The sequence below is a fragment of the Ornithorhynchus anatinus genome, chromosome 2, assembly GCF_004115215.2.
Source record: "Ornithorhynchus anatinus isolate Pmale09 chromosome 2, mOrnAna1.pri.v4, whole genome shotgun sequence".
In the NCBI taxonomy this organism is placed as follows: Eukaryota; Metazoa; Chordata; class Mammalia; order Monotremata; family Ornithorhynchidae; genus Ornithorhynchus; species Ornithorhynchus anatinus.
The window spans coordinates 788,438-803,136 of NC_041729.1; the positions used below are offsets into that span (position 1 = coordinate 788,438).

Below are 14,699 nucleotides of genomic sequence, written 5' to 3' on the forward strand. Positions count from 1 at the left end.
GACCTTGTGACTTCATCTCCTCCCTCCTTCCTGAACTTTCTGGCTTCACTTCCTCTCCCCGTCCTGGACTTGCTGGCTCCATCCCCTTTCTTCCTCCTGGGCTCGCTGGCTCCACCTCCTCTCTCCACCCTGGACTGGTGGCTCCGTATCCTCTCCCCATCCTGAGCTTGCTGGCTCCATCCCCTCTCCCCCTTCTGGACTGACTGACTCCATCCCCTCTCTTCTTCCTGGGCTCACCTGCTCCATCCCTTCTCTCCCTCATCTGGGCTCACTAGCTCTCAGTGCTGTCGAGGGAGAGTGGTTGAGGGAGGTGTGATCTACAAAGCTCCAGGAACTCTGAATTCAAGGGCTTGAGTGGCACCCCAAAGTACCCCCCCCACACACACCTGCTTCAGGCCCCCCTCCAGATTCCAGGTTGGGCCCTTTTCTGTCCTGCTCTGTTCACCTTCTCCCTCTCCCAAGCCTGAGGTCTGAAGGGGGGAAAGGCCCAGGCCACTTTATTTCCCTCACCACTGCAAGGAGCCTCCAGTCCTCCCCCTCTTCCAAGTCATGGGGGGCCGGGGGCTCTAGGCACCGTCGGGAAGGGCGGGGCCGGTGCCTGGAGTTGGATGTGAGGGGTGGGCCGTCGGGGCAGACTATAGGGCCATCCACCCCTCCCCACTCCCGACCCCTACCAAAGGCATTCTCCTCAGAGCTGCCACGTCCCTCCGTCTCTGCCCTGGGGGCACCCCCACTGGCACCGAAGAAGGGAGGCCCCGGCCGTGACCCCATCAACAGCGCAGCCCTTAAGGTGACCCGTGGTGGGCTCAGACGGTGGTGGCCGGCCCAAACTGGAACAGCAGGGGGGAAGTCTCCCGGATGCGAACGAAGAAGTGGGCTCTGCTGGCGTCCTCGGGGCGGGCGAGGGGCTGGGCGTCCCCAGGCAGCCAGTGCTCCTCCCCGCCGGCCTCCAAGACCAGCGCAAAGTGGCCCAGCAGCTCCTCCCCGTAGTGGGGCGTCGCGCCCGGGCCGCCCTCCGCTAGGCGCTGTGCCGCCGCGTTGGTCTCCAGCACGGCCAGGCGCACCATTTCCGCCGCCGTCGTCCGCCTGCTCACCTGCAGCTGCCAAGCACAGAGCGGCCGTTAGCGACCCCTGCCACCCGCCCACCGGAGCAGGAGTCCTCCCCCAACCCCCCCGCCCCGTCCCTTCCCCCACCGTCAGCCTGCTTCCCAGGAGCTTGGGGCAGGACTCCCGAGCCTCAGGGATTATAATCATAATAATGATGGTATCTGTGAAGCCCTTACTATGTGCCCGGCACAATTCTAAGCGCTGGGGTAGATCAGGTTGTCCCTCGTGGGGCTGACAGTCTTCATCCCCATTTTACAGATGAGGGAACTGAGGCCCAGCGAAGTGAAGTGGCTTGCCCAAGGTCACACAGGAGGCAACTGGCAGGGGCGGGATTAGAACCCAAGTCCTCTGACTCCCAAGCCCGTATTCTTACCCCTAAGCCACGCTGGCTAAGGGCACTGGGGAAGGGGGAGGTGCTACAGGGCTGGCGGCAGGGGGTGGAGCGGGGAAGGGGGAGGTGCTTACAGGTCTGGTGGCGGGGCAGAGGGCGAGAGGTCGGAGCAGGCCCCCAGGGTTGGGGCAGGAGTGGCGGACTAGGGTAGGGGTGGGAATGTAGGGCTGAGGCAGGAGTGGAGAGAAATGGGGATCCTGGGGTGGGGTGGGGCGAGGATACAGAGAAGCAGCGTGTCTAGAGAAGCAGCGTGGCTCAGTGGAAAGAGCACGGGCTTGCGAGTCAGATGTCATGGGTTCGCATCCCGGCTCTGCCACTTGTCAGCTGTGCGACTGTGGGCAAGTCACTTAACTTCTCTGGGCCTCAGTTACCTCATCTGTAAAATGGGGAGAAAGACGGTGAGCCCCTCGTGGGACGACCTGATTAGCTGTATCTACCCCAGCGCTAGAACAGTGCTCTGCACATAGTAAACGCTTAACAAATACCAACATTATTATTATTATTATTATACCGGGCTAGGGAGGGGTCGGGGCGCGGGGCTGGGACTGGAGGGCAGAAGGGTAGGAGGCAAGGCTCCTGGGGCTCAGCGCCTCCCAGGCCGGAAGGGCAGGTAGGCGGCGGGGGCCAGGGGCCAGGGGCCAGGGGCCAGGGTGGAGACGATGGCTAAGACCTAAGGGGCAATGCCAGCTCAGGCGCCTTCCCTCCCGGCTCTCTGAGCGCTGGGGGAGGGAACCGGGGCCCTGGAGCCTCCCCGTGCAAGGGGGAAGTTAATCATCATAGGAATTCAGGTATTCGTGAAGCGCTTACTATGGGCCAAGCACTGTTCTAAGCGCTGGGGGAGATACAAGGTTATCGGGTTGCCCCAGGTGGGGCTCACAGTCTTAACCCCCCTTTTACAGGTGAGTAGCTGAGGCCCAGAGAAGTGAAGTGATTTGCCCAAAGTTGGAGGGAGCCCGGGCTGCCTGGCGGGGGGCGGGGGGTGGGCGGGGGTCTCGGTGGTGAGGGCTCAGAGGGCGCCCGGCTGGAGGGACCCGTCCGGCCGCCGGCCCCCTACCTGGACGCTGGCCCCCCTCGGCAGGCCGGATTCGTACTGGGGACAGACGGTCAGCGTGGTGCTGGCGCCCGGTCTCCGTCCCGCCTTGCGGCCCGCCGGCTCGGGCGGCTCCGGGCCGCCGGGGGTCCAGGCCGCTGGCCTGGGGGCGAGCCCGCGGGGGCGGGGGCGGGGGCGGGGTCCGGCCGAGGCCGCCCGGGGAGGGGCGGGGGCGGCGGGGGCGCGGGGCAGGTCCAGGCTGCTGGTGCGCACCGTGTAGGCCCGGCGCTTCTCCGTGATGCGCAGCAGCTCGATCTGGCGGCTGGGCAGGACGAAGTCCGGGTCGGAGAGCTCGGGGGCCGGGCCGGGGCTGGGGCCGGGGGCCGGGCCGGGGCCGGGGGCCGGGGCCGGGGCGGGCTCCCCCGGGGCGGGCCCGGCCGGCCAAGGTGACTCGTGGTCCGGCAGCACGTCGGGGGCGGCCCCCTGCGGCTCCCCGGGCCCGCACCGCCCCGCGCCCTCGGGGCTCACAACGTCGGGCTCCCCGCCGCTCGGGGCCTCCTCACGGTGCGCGGCCGGGAAGACTTCTGCGGAGCCCTCCTCCTCCTCCTCCTCCTCCTCCTCTTCTTCCTCCTCCTCGCCCTCGCCTGTCACCACCTCCACAGCCCCTCTGCCACCGCCGCCGCCTCCTCCTCGTCCTTTGAGGGAATCTGCAGAGGGAGTCGAGCCCTGACGACCACCGCAGCCCCCTGTTCTCGCGTCCACGCCCCGTGACTCCAGCCCTCGCCCGGGGACACCTGCTCCGGTCTCTACTTTATCTTGGGATCCCGGCCCACTCCCGCTAGCCTGGAAGCTCCTTGAGGACAAGGATTGTGTCCCTGTCTACTCTACTGTTCTCTCCCAAGCTCTCGGTACGGTGTTCTGTACACACTAGACTGAAAGCTCCTTGAGGGCAGGGATCTTGTCTACCAACTCTATTGTCCTCTCCCGAGTGCTCAGTGCAGTGCTCTGCACACACTAGACTGTAAGCTCCTCTATATCTACGCACTCTACCCTCTCAAGTGCTCGGCCCAGTGGTCTGCACGCAGTGGACTGTAAGCTCCTTGGAGGCAGGGATCACATCTACTAATTCCCTCGTACTCTCCCAAGCACTCAGTAGGCAATCGATCAACAGAGTTGATGGAATGATTGGGGTGGGGAAGCAACGACCCACAGAGCAGGGTGGGCTCTGAGGGGAGCCCCTTCCGCCCAACAAGACGTGCCCCATTCTCCAGCTCAGTACCCTTTTCTGTCTGCCCGGTGCCCAAGACCAAACTCACCGCCAGAGGGGGAGCGCAGGGGGCTGGGGGGCAGGATGCCAGGGTTCCAGTCCCAGTTCCAATTCTGGTTCACTGGATTAGTCAGGGACCCCCAACTAGGCACCTCAGGGTCCCTTTCTGAAACGGGAGAAAAAGGGCCAGGGGCCAGGGTTATCTGGATGAGGGGGTTTCCATGGGAATGGAGACCCCTACAGGGCTCCTTGGCTTTCTGCCCCCCCAAGGGGTCCCTCATCCCTTTTTTAAGTCCTGGCTTCTCCCAGCCCCCAGTGCCACAGCCCCTGCCCCTCCCTCCCCAGTCTCTGTCCCTTCCCATAGTGCCCCCAGCCCAGAAAAGTCAGCGTTCACTGACCCAGTTTGAGCATTGATTGGGCTCCACCTCATTTGCTCCCGTGGCTTCAATTACCAACCCCGGGTGGATGATTCCCAAATCTCCCTCTCCTTTGCAGTCTCGCATTTCCTCCTGCCTTCAGGAAACCTTTTTGCGGATGTTGGTATTTGTTAAGTGCTTACTATGTGCAGAGCACTGTTCTAAGCGCTGGGGTAGACACAGGAGAATCAGGTTGTCCCACGTGGGGCTCACAGTCTTAATCCCCATTTTACAGTTGAGGGAACTGAGGCTCAGAGAAGTTAAGTGACTTGCCCACAGTCACACAGCTGACAAGTGGCAGAGCTGGGATTCGAACTCATGACCTCTGACTCCAAAGCCCATACTCACACCTCAAGCTTAATAGAACTCTTCATCTTGCCACCCAAACCTTGTCCCTCCAGCATCCCACCGCCTTTCCCATCATCCTAGACAGCACCACTATCCCCCAGTCTCACAAGCCTGTAATCTTGGCATTATCCTCGACTTATCTCTCTCATTCAACCCAAATATTCACCTATCACCAAATCCTGTCGATTCAACCTTCACAACATCGCTACAATTCACCCTTTCATCTCCATCCAAACCACTACCACCTTGGTTCAGGCACTTATCCTATCCCATCTGGATGACTGCATCTCCCTCCTCACTTTTCTCCCAGCCTCCCATCTCTTTCCACTCCAGTCCATACTTCACTCTGCTGGCTGAAGCGTTTTTCTAAACAAAAATTCAGTCCCCATCTCCCCGTTCCCCAAGAACCTCCACTGATTCCCCAACCATCTCCATGACAAATAGACACTCCTTGTCTTGTCTTGTGCTCTTTATCATTGCCTTTAAAGCACTCAATCAGATCTACTCGTTTCACCTCATTCTGATCTCCTACTACAACTCAATCCATACACTTGGCTCCTCTAACCCCAACCTACTCACTATACCTCAACCTTGTCTATCTCACTGCCGAACCCTGGTCCTCATCCTCCTGTTGGCCTGGAACACCCTCCTCCTTCATAATCTACAGACCATAACTCTCCCCATCTCAAATCCTTACTAAACCTATCAACTCCCGGGAGCCATCCCCGACTAAGCCCTCACTTCTCCTATTTACTCCCCCTACTGCATCACCTACACACTCGCCCATAACTATTTTGATACTCACCCCACTTCCAGCCCCACAGCACTTATATCCATATCCTTATACTCTACCACTTCCCCATCTGTCATTGATTTTAATGTCTGTCAATCAATCGTATTTATTGAGCACTTCCTGTGTGCGGAGCACTCTACTGTGCACTTGGGAGAGTACAGTATTAACAGAGAATTGTTGGACACGTTAACTTCCCAAAATGAGCATACAGTCTTTGAGGGGGAAACAGACAGAAATATAAATGAATTGTGGGTATGTATATAAGTGCATGCAGTGCTAAACAAATACCAGAGTCCCCAGCGGGACAGGTCCCGGGTCTAATTTCCAACTGTGCATTCTTTTCCAGGGCTTAGTACAGTGCTTGTGCACACAGTAGGCCCTTAATAAATACTACTACTACTACTACTATCATTCATTCAGTCATCCATTCAATTAATGAATGAATAGTAGTAGTATTTATTATTACCATTACTACTACTATTACTATCATCATCCTTGATTGACTGGTTGATCTCAAGAGTCCCAGTACCCTGTACTCGTGTGGATTCTCGAAGGCTACCAAAAATCCTGCCGCTCACCACCCCTGGCCCCCCTCGGCTCCTTCCAGGGGGAGGACTGGGCATCACCTGAAAGAGGGAGGAGTGCCCCTTCCCCCTCCCCGCTCTAGTCCTAAGACACTGCCCTCCACCCCCACCACCGACCCTTCCCCAGCCTTGCTGGGTCCAGCACTCACCATGGAGGGTCCGGCGGGGAGTCCTGGGGGAAGGGGTGGGGGAGGGCAGGAAATCAGGTGGGGAGGAGGCCCTGGTGGTGGGGTGCTCTCCCCTGGCAGCGGGGCCTGTTGGCATTGGCGGCGGAGGCAGGAGGGCAGGGAGGGGGATACCACTGGGCGGCTGCTTGTAGCGGGCGTGCTGCAGGGCATCCACCAACCAGCGCTTCTCCCGCCAGATCTCCTCCAGGCGCTGCAGCCGGCCGGGGCCGAGGGGAGGCAGGCGGTCCTCACCCTGTCCCCCCCACCCCCCCGCCCCCAACCAACTCCACATTTTCCCCTCCCCACGTCTCCCCCTTCCCAACCAGGTCCAGCCGGGGGCCCCACCCCCCTCCCCAGCCCCTGGGGGCCCCTCCCAGCCCCAGGCCGCCTCCGCTTGGCCCCGGGCCGGCCAGACCTGCACATGATCCTGCAGCCGCCGGTGCCGCAGCTTGGCGCTGGCCAGCTCGGCCTCAGAGAAAGCCTCGCGCAGCTTCTGCTGGGACAGCAGCACCTCCAGCTCGAGCAGGGCTGACACACGGCAGTACGGGCCCAGGAATGGCCAGTCGTAGGCCAGGAAGTGCACTGGGGGACACGGTGGGCCGACGGGCAGATGGCAGGGCCTGAGGGCAGGCCGGGGACCGCCTCCCCGAACTCTACCGCCCTCTGCACCCCTAAGTGCTCAGGACAACGGGTGCTAGACACCTACTACAGACTGGCTGGCTGAATGACTGACTGAGGGATTGACTGATTGGGGGCCAGGCACAGGGGTTGAGGGAGCAGTGGGGTGGAGGCTGGAGAGAGGCAAGGAGGGAATCGAAGTGTTAATGGGGCCGTGGGATGGAGGGTAGGGGCTCCAGGGGAAGAAGAGTGGGCCAAAGGAGCCTGAGGAGGCTCAGCCGTGGGACGGGGGGCTGGGGGAGCGGGGCGCCGCAGGGAGTCCATTGGCCTCACCCTGAACACCAGCCTGACCTCCCCTCGACCCAACCCCTCAGGGGTCAACTCCCTGCTACCAACTTCCTCACTGACTGCCTCTGCCAATCCTGGCCCTACCAGCTGGGTGCCCTGTCAACTCTCTCTTCCTCTCGGCCCCCTAAGCCAGTCCTCGGCCTCCTCCGGTGCCCCCATTCCTCCCTCTAGCCTCACTCTGGCACCCCAGCCCTCCACCAGTCCTTCTCCAGCCCCCCAGGACTCCCTCCAGGTCCCCAGCCCTCCCAACCATCCTTCAGTCCCCTCCAATCCCCCCTCTAGTGCTCTCCGAGCCCTCTTCAGCCCTCAGCTCACCCAGCTCGAACATCTGGAGTGGGAGAGTCAGGAAGCCAGAGCTGGGGGCGTGGGGTGGGATCTGCCCCGGGGCGGTGCATACGCCCTCCGATGGGGGCAACAGGAGCAGGAAGGAGACCTGGCCCCCGAAGTCCAGCACCTCCTGGCTGTACAGTCGGAAGTCTTGGGCCTGGAATCAGCAATAGGCCTTGGATCAGGGAAACCGGGGCTGCCGGCCCTGCGGCCCTCCTTTCCACCATTGTCACTGTCATCTTCCTCACCCACAACCGCACCACTGTCATTGCAGAAGTGATTCAGGATGGACTGGGTGCCAAGCAGTATGCTGAGCACTGGGGAAGATCCAGAATAATCAGATAGGACACGGTCTTTGTCCCACTCGGGGTTCGCAATCTTAGAGGGAGAATGGAGATCCTATCCCCATTTTACAGCGGAGGAAAATGAGGCCCATAGAGGTTCAGTGACTTATCCAAGATGACATAAGCAACTCTCTGAGCTGGGCAGAGAGTACAGCTGTGGCCCAGCTGACAGGATCATATCCCAGCCCCAAGGCAGAAAGCTGACCCACTCCACCAGTCTCTGGCCCCTCGGATCTTCAGTAGTGCTAAAAGGAGGAGAAGGAGGAGGAGTGACAGCAGCATTTATTAAGCAGCCTCTTGGGGGAACTAGGTGTTTGAGAAATACAGAATAACTGACACAATCCCTGCCCACAAGGAGCTTCTGCTCTAATAGGAGAGACAGACATCAAAATATCTATAGCTAGAATGACAAGTAAATGGAGCAGATGTATCTTTGTTTATACTATATACATGTATATGTATGTATGTATATCCATGCATGAGGGCTGAGAGGGGTTCAATCAGTTCATGAGTCTTGGCATCAGCTTGAAGGGGTGATATGGTTCAGGGTGCTGGGAGAAGAATCTGGGAAGGCTTGTTGGAGGAGGTGAAATTAAGGAAGGATTTGGAGGTTGGCAGGGCTGGGGTCTGTCTGATGTGGGGAGGGAGGGAGCTTCAGGTCTGAGAAGAAGCACGAGCAAAGGGATGGAAGCAGGAGAGTCGGGAAAGAGGTACGCTAGGAGATGGGCTTGGAAAAACTAGGACAGCGGGTGGGGGAACTGCGGGAGAAGAGAGAAGAGGTGTCAAGAGGGGCCAGGTGGCTTTCGGCCTCAAAGCCGATGTGAGGAATTTCTGTTTGATGTGGACAGGCATGGGGAGCAGGCAGAGGGTTTTGAGGACAGGAGAGTTGTAGATCGAGCGAGGCCTCGGGAAGATGATCTGTGGGTGAGCAGTGGGGAGTGTACATTGGAGGGAAGGGAAGCTGGAGGCAGGGAGGCTGATTTGCTCCCTTTCTTTCACTCCTCTCTCAGCCCTGCAGCATTTATGTCCAATTCCATAATTTATTTATTTACATTAATATCTGTCTCCCCCTCTAAACTGTAAACTCGTGGGCAGGGAACGTGTCTGTTACATTGATATACTGTGCTCTCCCAAGTACTTAGTGTGGTGCTCTGCACACAGTAAGCACTCAAAAAATACAATTGATTGGTTGATTGACTGATGCAACAGTCTAGACATGGAAGATCAAAGCTCGCACCCGGGAGGGGACAGTTGGGGTGGAGAGGAAGTGGTGAATTCGGGAGATGGTGTGCGGGAAGACAATTCCCAACCCCCCAACGTTATCCTCCGTCCCCAAGTCCAGGCCATTTTACCACCCCCACAGCCCCTACCGCACCACCGGATTCTCACCCCCAAACCCCCACCCGGTGCAGCCTCTCTCCTCAGGTGCCCACCTCCTGCAGAGGGACGTTCACGATGTCGACGAGCTCCCTGATGGCTCTGCGCAGCTCCTGGAGGAGAAGGTCCTGGCAGCTGTCAGGCTCCGGAGGGTCTGGGGGGCCTGGCTGGTCGGGGGCAGCCAGGGCCTGCAGCCATGCCCACTCCTCCCTGGAGGAGAGAGGGGTCGGTGCTGGGGGAGAAGTCAGAACCGTGGCGAGAGACTGCTGGGCGTGGCCCTGACCTGGGCTGCGGGAGGACCGGGGGGAACGGGGCTGGTGTGTGGGACGTCCCAGGAGGTCCAGGTCGGGACCGCCCACCTGGAGACATGTGGGTTATCCCGCACAGGGACGTGGCAGAGCATGCTGGGATGTCCCTCGGGCACCAGGACGCGGAGCTGGTCCACAGCGCTGCACAGCTTCAGGTAGCCCAGGTAGAGCCCGGGGGCCAGGGCCTGGCCGCTGCACCGGTCGAACGCCAACTTCTCCTGGGGGCCGGGGGCTGGGCTTAGACCGGTCTGCCCCCAAGTCGGGGGCCCCACGGCCTCAGGTCCCACCCCCCTGCCCCACCCCCGCACCTGCAGGGTGAGCAGCAGCTGGTCCAGCGCGCTGGGTTCATCGGGGGTGGACACAGACCTGCGGCCGCCCTGCAGCTTGGTCAGGGGCAGCCAGCGGGCGGGATCTCCGGACAGCGGGCCCTCCACCTCCCGCAGGGTCACCACTAGCACGTTACCTTGGCGGTCTCTAATGGGCTCAATAAACAGGCGTCCCAGGTCCTGGGTACCCAGCAAGCCCTGGTAGGGGAGGAGCGAGATCTGGGATCAGTGCCACCCTGGGTCCCAGGATCCCAGCCCTGCCCAGCCCCGGCCCACCACCCATGTCCCCTTCCTGGTTCATCCCGTATCCCAACCTCCAGCCCACCACATCCCCAGTCCTGCAAGACCCCTCGACCTCACAACACAAGCCCCATCTCCCACCCCACTGCAACCACCCTCAGCCCCTCACTCTTGGCTCTCCACACCCAGACCCATGGCCCCAGCCCTCCACCCCCTGGCCCCTCGGGCTCTGACCTGCATCTGGGAAACGGCCAGCAGCATCTTGGAGCGCGTCTGCAGGACGCAGGAGCAGGAGTTTGGGGAGTCAGGGAGGCATTGCCGGAGCCATGGCACCTCGCCCCACACGCAGGACACCTGCCACAGAGAACCCGGGGCCGCGACCCATGGTTGCATGGCTCAGTGCCCTCTCCCTGTCCCCCCTTCCCCAATGTAGGCAGAGCATCGAGTCTTCCTCCCTCCCCACCTGAAAACAGTTTCAGTGATGCCTCCCCAACTAGACCATCAGCTCCTTGAGGGCAGGGACTGTGTCTACTAACTCTTCTGCACTCCCCCAGCACTTGGTACAATGCTCGGCAAACAGCAGGCTGTGAGCTCCTCAAGGGCACTTTAAACAGAAACTCACCATCACCATCAAATCAGCTCTCCCACCTCACCTCACTGATTTCCCACTTCAACCTAGCCTACTCACTTGGTTCTTCTAATGCCAACCTACCCACTGTACCTCGATATGATCTACATCACTCCTGACCCTCACCCACGCCCTTCTTCTGACCTGAAACTCCCTCCCCATTAAAATCAGATAATCACTCTCCCCACCTTCAAAACTCTGCAATAATAATAATAATAATAATGTTGGTATTTGTTAAGCGCTTACTATGTGCAGAGCATTGTTCTAAGCACTGGGGTAGACACAGGGGAATCACGTTGTCCCACGTGGGGCTCACAGTCTTAATCCCCATTTTACAGATGAGGTAACTGAGGCACAGAGAAGTGAAATGACTTGCCTACAGTCACACAGCTGACAAGTGGCAGAGCCGGGATTCAAACCCATGACCTCTGACTCCAAAGCCCGGGCTCTTTCCACTGAGCCACGCTGCTTCACATCTCCTTCAAGAGGCCTCCTTAAGCCCTTCGATACTCACCAAGCCCTCACAATGCTTATGTAAATATTTATATACTCTACTGTTTCCCCTATCCCTAACCTATTTTAATGCCTGTATCCTCCTCTAGACTGGAAGCTCCTTGGGGGCAGGAATCAGGCCTACCAACTCTGTTGTATAGTACTTTCTCAAGCGCTTAGTAAGTGCTTAATAAATACCATTGATTGAAAGGCATGGATCGTGTCTGCTAATTCAACTGTATTTTCCCTAATGCTCAGTGTGGTGCTCTGCATACATCAGGTGCTCAATAAATACTGATGATGGATGGATCAGGACAGTTGGGTCTGTGGGGCTGGGTGGTCCACAGAGGAGGGTACCAGGGTTTAGGATGGTGTCAGAATGAGGTCAGCTGGGGGCGATTACTTTTCTGGGGTCAGGGTGGGTTCAGGGAGAGGTCATCCAGGCTTCAGGATGGGGCCGCTAGGGGTCATGGAGAGGTCAGGACCTTGGTGGGTCATTGAGGGTCATGATAGGTCTGTCGGGGGTCATGGAGAGGTCAGGATGGGGCCATTGAGGGTCATGGAGGGTTCTGGATGAGATGGTGGGGGAGGGTCTTGGAGGGGTCAGAATGGAGCCATTGGGATCTTGGAGAGGTCAGGCCTGGGGCATCACAGGGCATTGACAGGTCAGGCTGGGGTCATGGGAGGTCATGGAGAGGTCAGGTGAAGTTATTGGGGGTCATGGAGGGGTCAGGATGGGATTTTGGGGGTCATGGGGGGTGAAGACAAGGCTGTCGGGGGTCAGGAGGGTCTGAGATTACTCTGGGCATGTCACTCCCCTCTTCAAAAACCTCCAGTGGTTGTCTATCAACCTTTGCATGAAGCAAAAACTCCTCACTCTTGGTTTCAAAGCTCTCCATCCCTTTGTCCCCTTCTACCTCACCTCCCTTCTCTCCTTCTATAGCCCACTCTGTACACTCCGTTTCTCTGCCGCTCACTTCCTCACGGTGCCTCATTCTCGCCTGTCCCACTGTCGAGCCCTGGCCCACGTCCTACCACTAACCTGGTATGCCCTCCCTCCTCACATTTACCAAACTAACTCTCTTTCCCTCTTCAAGGCCCTACTGAGAGCTCATCTCCAGGATGCCTTCCCAGACTGAGCCCTCCATTTCCCTCTGCCCTTCCTCTCCTCCCCATTCCCCCTACTTCTTCCCTCTGCTTTACCTCCTTCTCCTCCCTACAGCACTTGTGTATATTTGTATATATTATTTATTTATCTATTTTTTAATGATGTGTCTATATCTATGATTCTATTTATTTATTTTGATGGTGTTGATGCCTGACTACTTGTTTTGTTTTGCTGTCTGTCTCCCCCCCTTTAGACTGTGAGCCCGTTGTTGGGCAGGGATTGTCTTATCTGTTGCCTAATTGTACATTACAAGCGCTTAGTACAGTGCTCTGCACACAGTAAGTGCTCAATAAATACAATTGAATGGATGAATGAATGAATGAATGAGGGTGGGACCTGGACATGGCCAGCAGAAGTCCGAGAGGAGTCTGATGGTCAGAGGGGTTGGGGCAGGAGGATGCGGACCAGTCCCCACCTTCGCGAGCCACAGGAAATCCTGCAGGGGGAGGGTGGAATCGTTGTCATCCACTTCAAGCACAGGGATCTGGTCATCAGCTGTTACCAGGATGTGGCTGTCTTTGTAGAAGACGGAGGCCAAGTGCAGACCCCTGTGGGGAACCGGGCAAGGGGTGGGAGTGGGGGTCATCCCCGGTGGGGTGTGAGGCAGGGGAGGAGTTGAGGGGGACAACGATCCCAGGATGGCCTGAAGGAGACTGGGGGCACAGGAGGACAAGGAGGGGGAAAAACCAAAGCTCCAAAATGGGAGGTTGAGAAGGGGGTCTCTGGAGGCCCCATGAAGAACACTGAAAATCCAGTGGAAGGGAGCAAGGAGCAGGGCAAGGTGGAAGGGTCATGGTGGGGTAAAGCCCACGGAGTTCCCTGGGGTAAGGAGGAGGAGAACACCCCCACTCCTCCCTGACCCTCCCCCAGCTGGCCCCTGCCCCTGTCCTCTCCCCTGACCTGATCCACCTCCTTCCCCACCCACCCTTCCCCTCCCCACTCTCCCCTCACCCTCCCCTCCCTAACCTCTTGAGGGTTTTCAGGAACTTGGTCCCGGGGTGGAAAAGGTGCTTCAGGCTCTTGGAAACGGAGTGTTTGCGGCTCTGAGGCTGTGGCTGGCTGGGCTCTGGGGCAGAGGGGAGGGGGCATCAGCCAGGCTTCCAGCAATGATGGTAGGGAGGGAGTGGGCAGAGGACAAGTGAGAGAGCTGGGAGGTGGCAGCCCCCCATAACCCTTCCTCCCTCTGGGGCAGGAGGTAAAACATATCGCCCCCTCCCATCTCATCCTGGGCACTGCCCCTCCCCCTTGGGGACTGCTCCCTGCCCCCACCCAGGGCACTGTCCCCCACCTCCTCTCACTTTGACTGCTCCCCGCCTGATTCCCCTCTGCCCCAGGATCCCCTTGGGGCTGCTGACCGTGGCATGTGCAGTGCTGGTGTCCAGCCTTGACCTGGGCGAACAGCTGATCCAGATCCTGCAGATGACCCCTCTGCCGTGGGGGCCGTCCATCCCACTCCCGCCAATCTGAGGGGAACCAGGACATGGCGAGCAGCCCCGCTGTCTGGCCCAGACTGGCCAAACTGCCCAAACACTCCTCTCCCCAACTCTTGGTCCGCTCCCGCTCCATCACTCTCTCCCAGGCCGCCCCCAAACCGGCACCCACACAGATGGAGGGGATGCAGCGGGACAGACAGATCCCCAAGGAACCCCCAACCCCACCCACACTCACGAAGGGGATGCAGAGAGAGAAACAGACCCCCAAGGGATCACCAACCCAACACCCACATTCACAGGGCAGAGGAGGAGGGACATGGGGGTGAGAGACAGACCACTGGGGGACCCCCAACCTAGCACCCACACTCACTGGAGGGGACGGCAGAGGGAGGGACAGACCCCCGGGGGGGCCCCCAGCCCTTCATATTGTAGGCAGAGACCTGGATGTAGTAGCCGGTGCCCTGTGGGGGACACCTAGAGGTCACCCTCTGCCCCATGCCACCCTCAATCCCGTACCACCCTTGGCCCCAGAACCCCATTGGCCACCGGCATCCACAGCTACAGGTCACTCTCGACCCTGGACCACCTTCAGGCACAGACGATCACGGCTACAGGTCACCCTTGGCCTCGGGCCACCAACAGCCACTGAAGGTCACAGCCATGGGTCACCCTCAACCCTGGGCCACCCTCAGGCATAGGCACCCACGGCCACAGGTCACCCTCAGCCCCAGACAACTCTCGGCCATAGGCTCGTTCCCAAGCTTACTCATTACCGAAGGTTTCAGGGGCCCCATGGTCTCCACACCCACAGCCCAGGGGTCCCCAAAACTCTGTCAGACAAACATCTGGGAGATCTTGGTCCCTGAGGGGCCCTATCACTCGTGACCATGGCCAGGGACACTCCCTTGCTGTCCCCAGCCCAGGAGGACTTGGCCTGGAGGGGCACATCCCCCCCATAGCCTCTCTGGCAGACCCCTCCACTCCAAG

At 59.2% G+C, this 14,699-nt stretch overlaps 1 protein-coding gene across 1 annotated transcript in view; it reads right to left on the bottom strand.

The window, feature by feature from the left end:
• Nucleotides 1–471: 471 nt before the first annotated feature.
• The window catches only part of LOC103168370 (ankyrin repeat and fibronectin type-III domain-containing protein 1-like), a 75,689-nt gene continuing 61,461 nt past the window's right edge, over nucleotides 472–14,699 (bottom strand). Inside the window, exons 9-24 of the mRNA XM_039911126.1 lie at nucleotides 14,083–14,173; nucleotides 13,635–13,742; nucleotides 13,246–13,345; nucleotides 12,695–12,827; nucleotides 10,226–10,345; nucleotides 9,734–9,949; nucleotides 9,477–9,643; nucleotides 9,174–9,327; nucleotides 7,385–7,553; nucleotides 6,519–6,685; nucleotides 6,086–6,314; nucleotides 3,845–3,961; nucleotides 2,971–3,235; nucleotides 2,779–2,898; nucleotides 2,553–2,691; nucleotides 472–1,100 (exon numbers count right to left, since the gene is read on the bottom strand). Of these exons, the coding sequence (XP_039767060.1) occupies nucleotides 807–1,100; nucleotides 2,553–2,691; nucleotides 2,779–2,898; nucleotides 2,971–3,235; nucleotides 3,845–3,961; nucleotides 6,086–6,314; nucleotides 6,519–6,685; nucleotides 7,385–7,553; nucleotides 9,174–9,327; nucleotides 9,477–9,643; nucleotides 9,734–9,949; nucleotides 10,226–10,345; nucleotides 12,695–12,827; nucleotides 13,246–13,345; nucleotides 13,635–13,742; nucleotides 14,083–14,173 (2,589 nt within the window). The 3' untranslated portion in view covers nucleotides 472–806. The remainder of the gene's footprint in view (nucleotides 1,101–2,552; nucleotides 2,692–2,778; nucleotides 2,899–2,970; nucleotides 3,236–3,844; nucleotides 3,962–6,085; nucleotides 6,315–6,518; nucleotides 6,686–7,384; nucleotides 7,554–9,173; nucleotides 9,328–9,476; nucleotides 9,644–9,733; nucleotides 9,950–10,225; nucleotides 10,346–12,694; nucleotides 12,828–13,245; nucleotides 13,346–13,634; nucleotides 13,743–14,082; nucleotides 14,174–14,699) is intronic.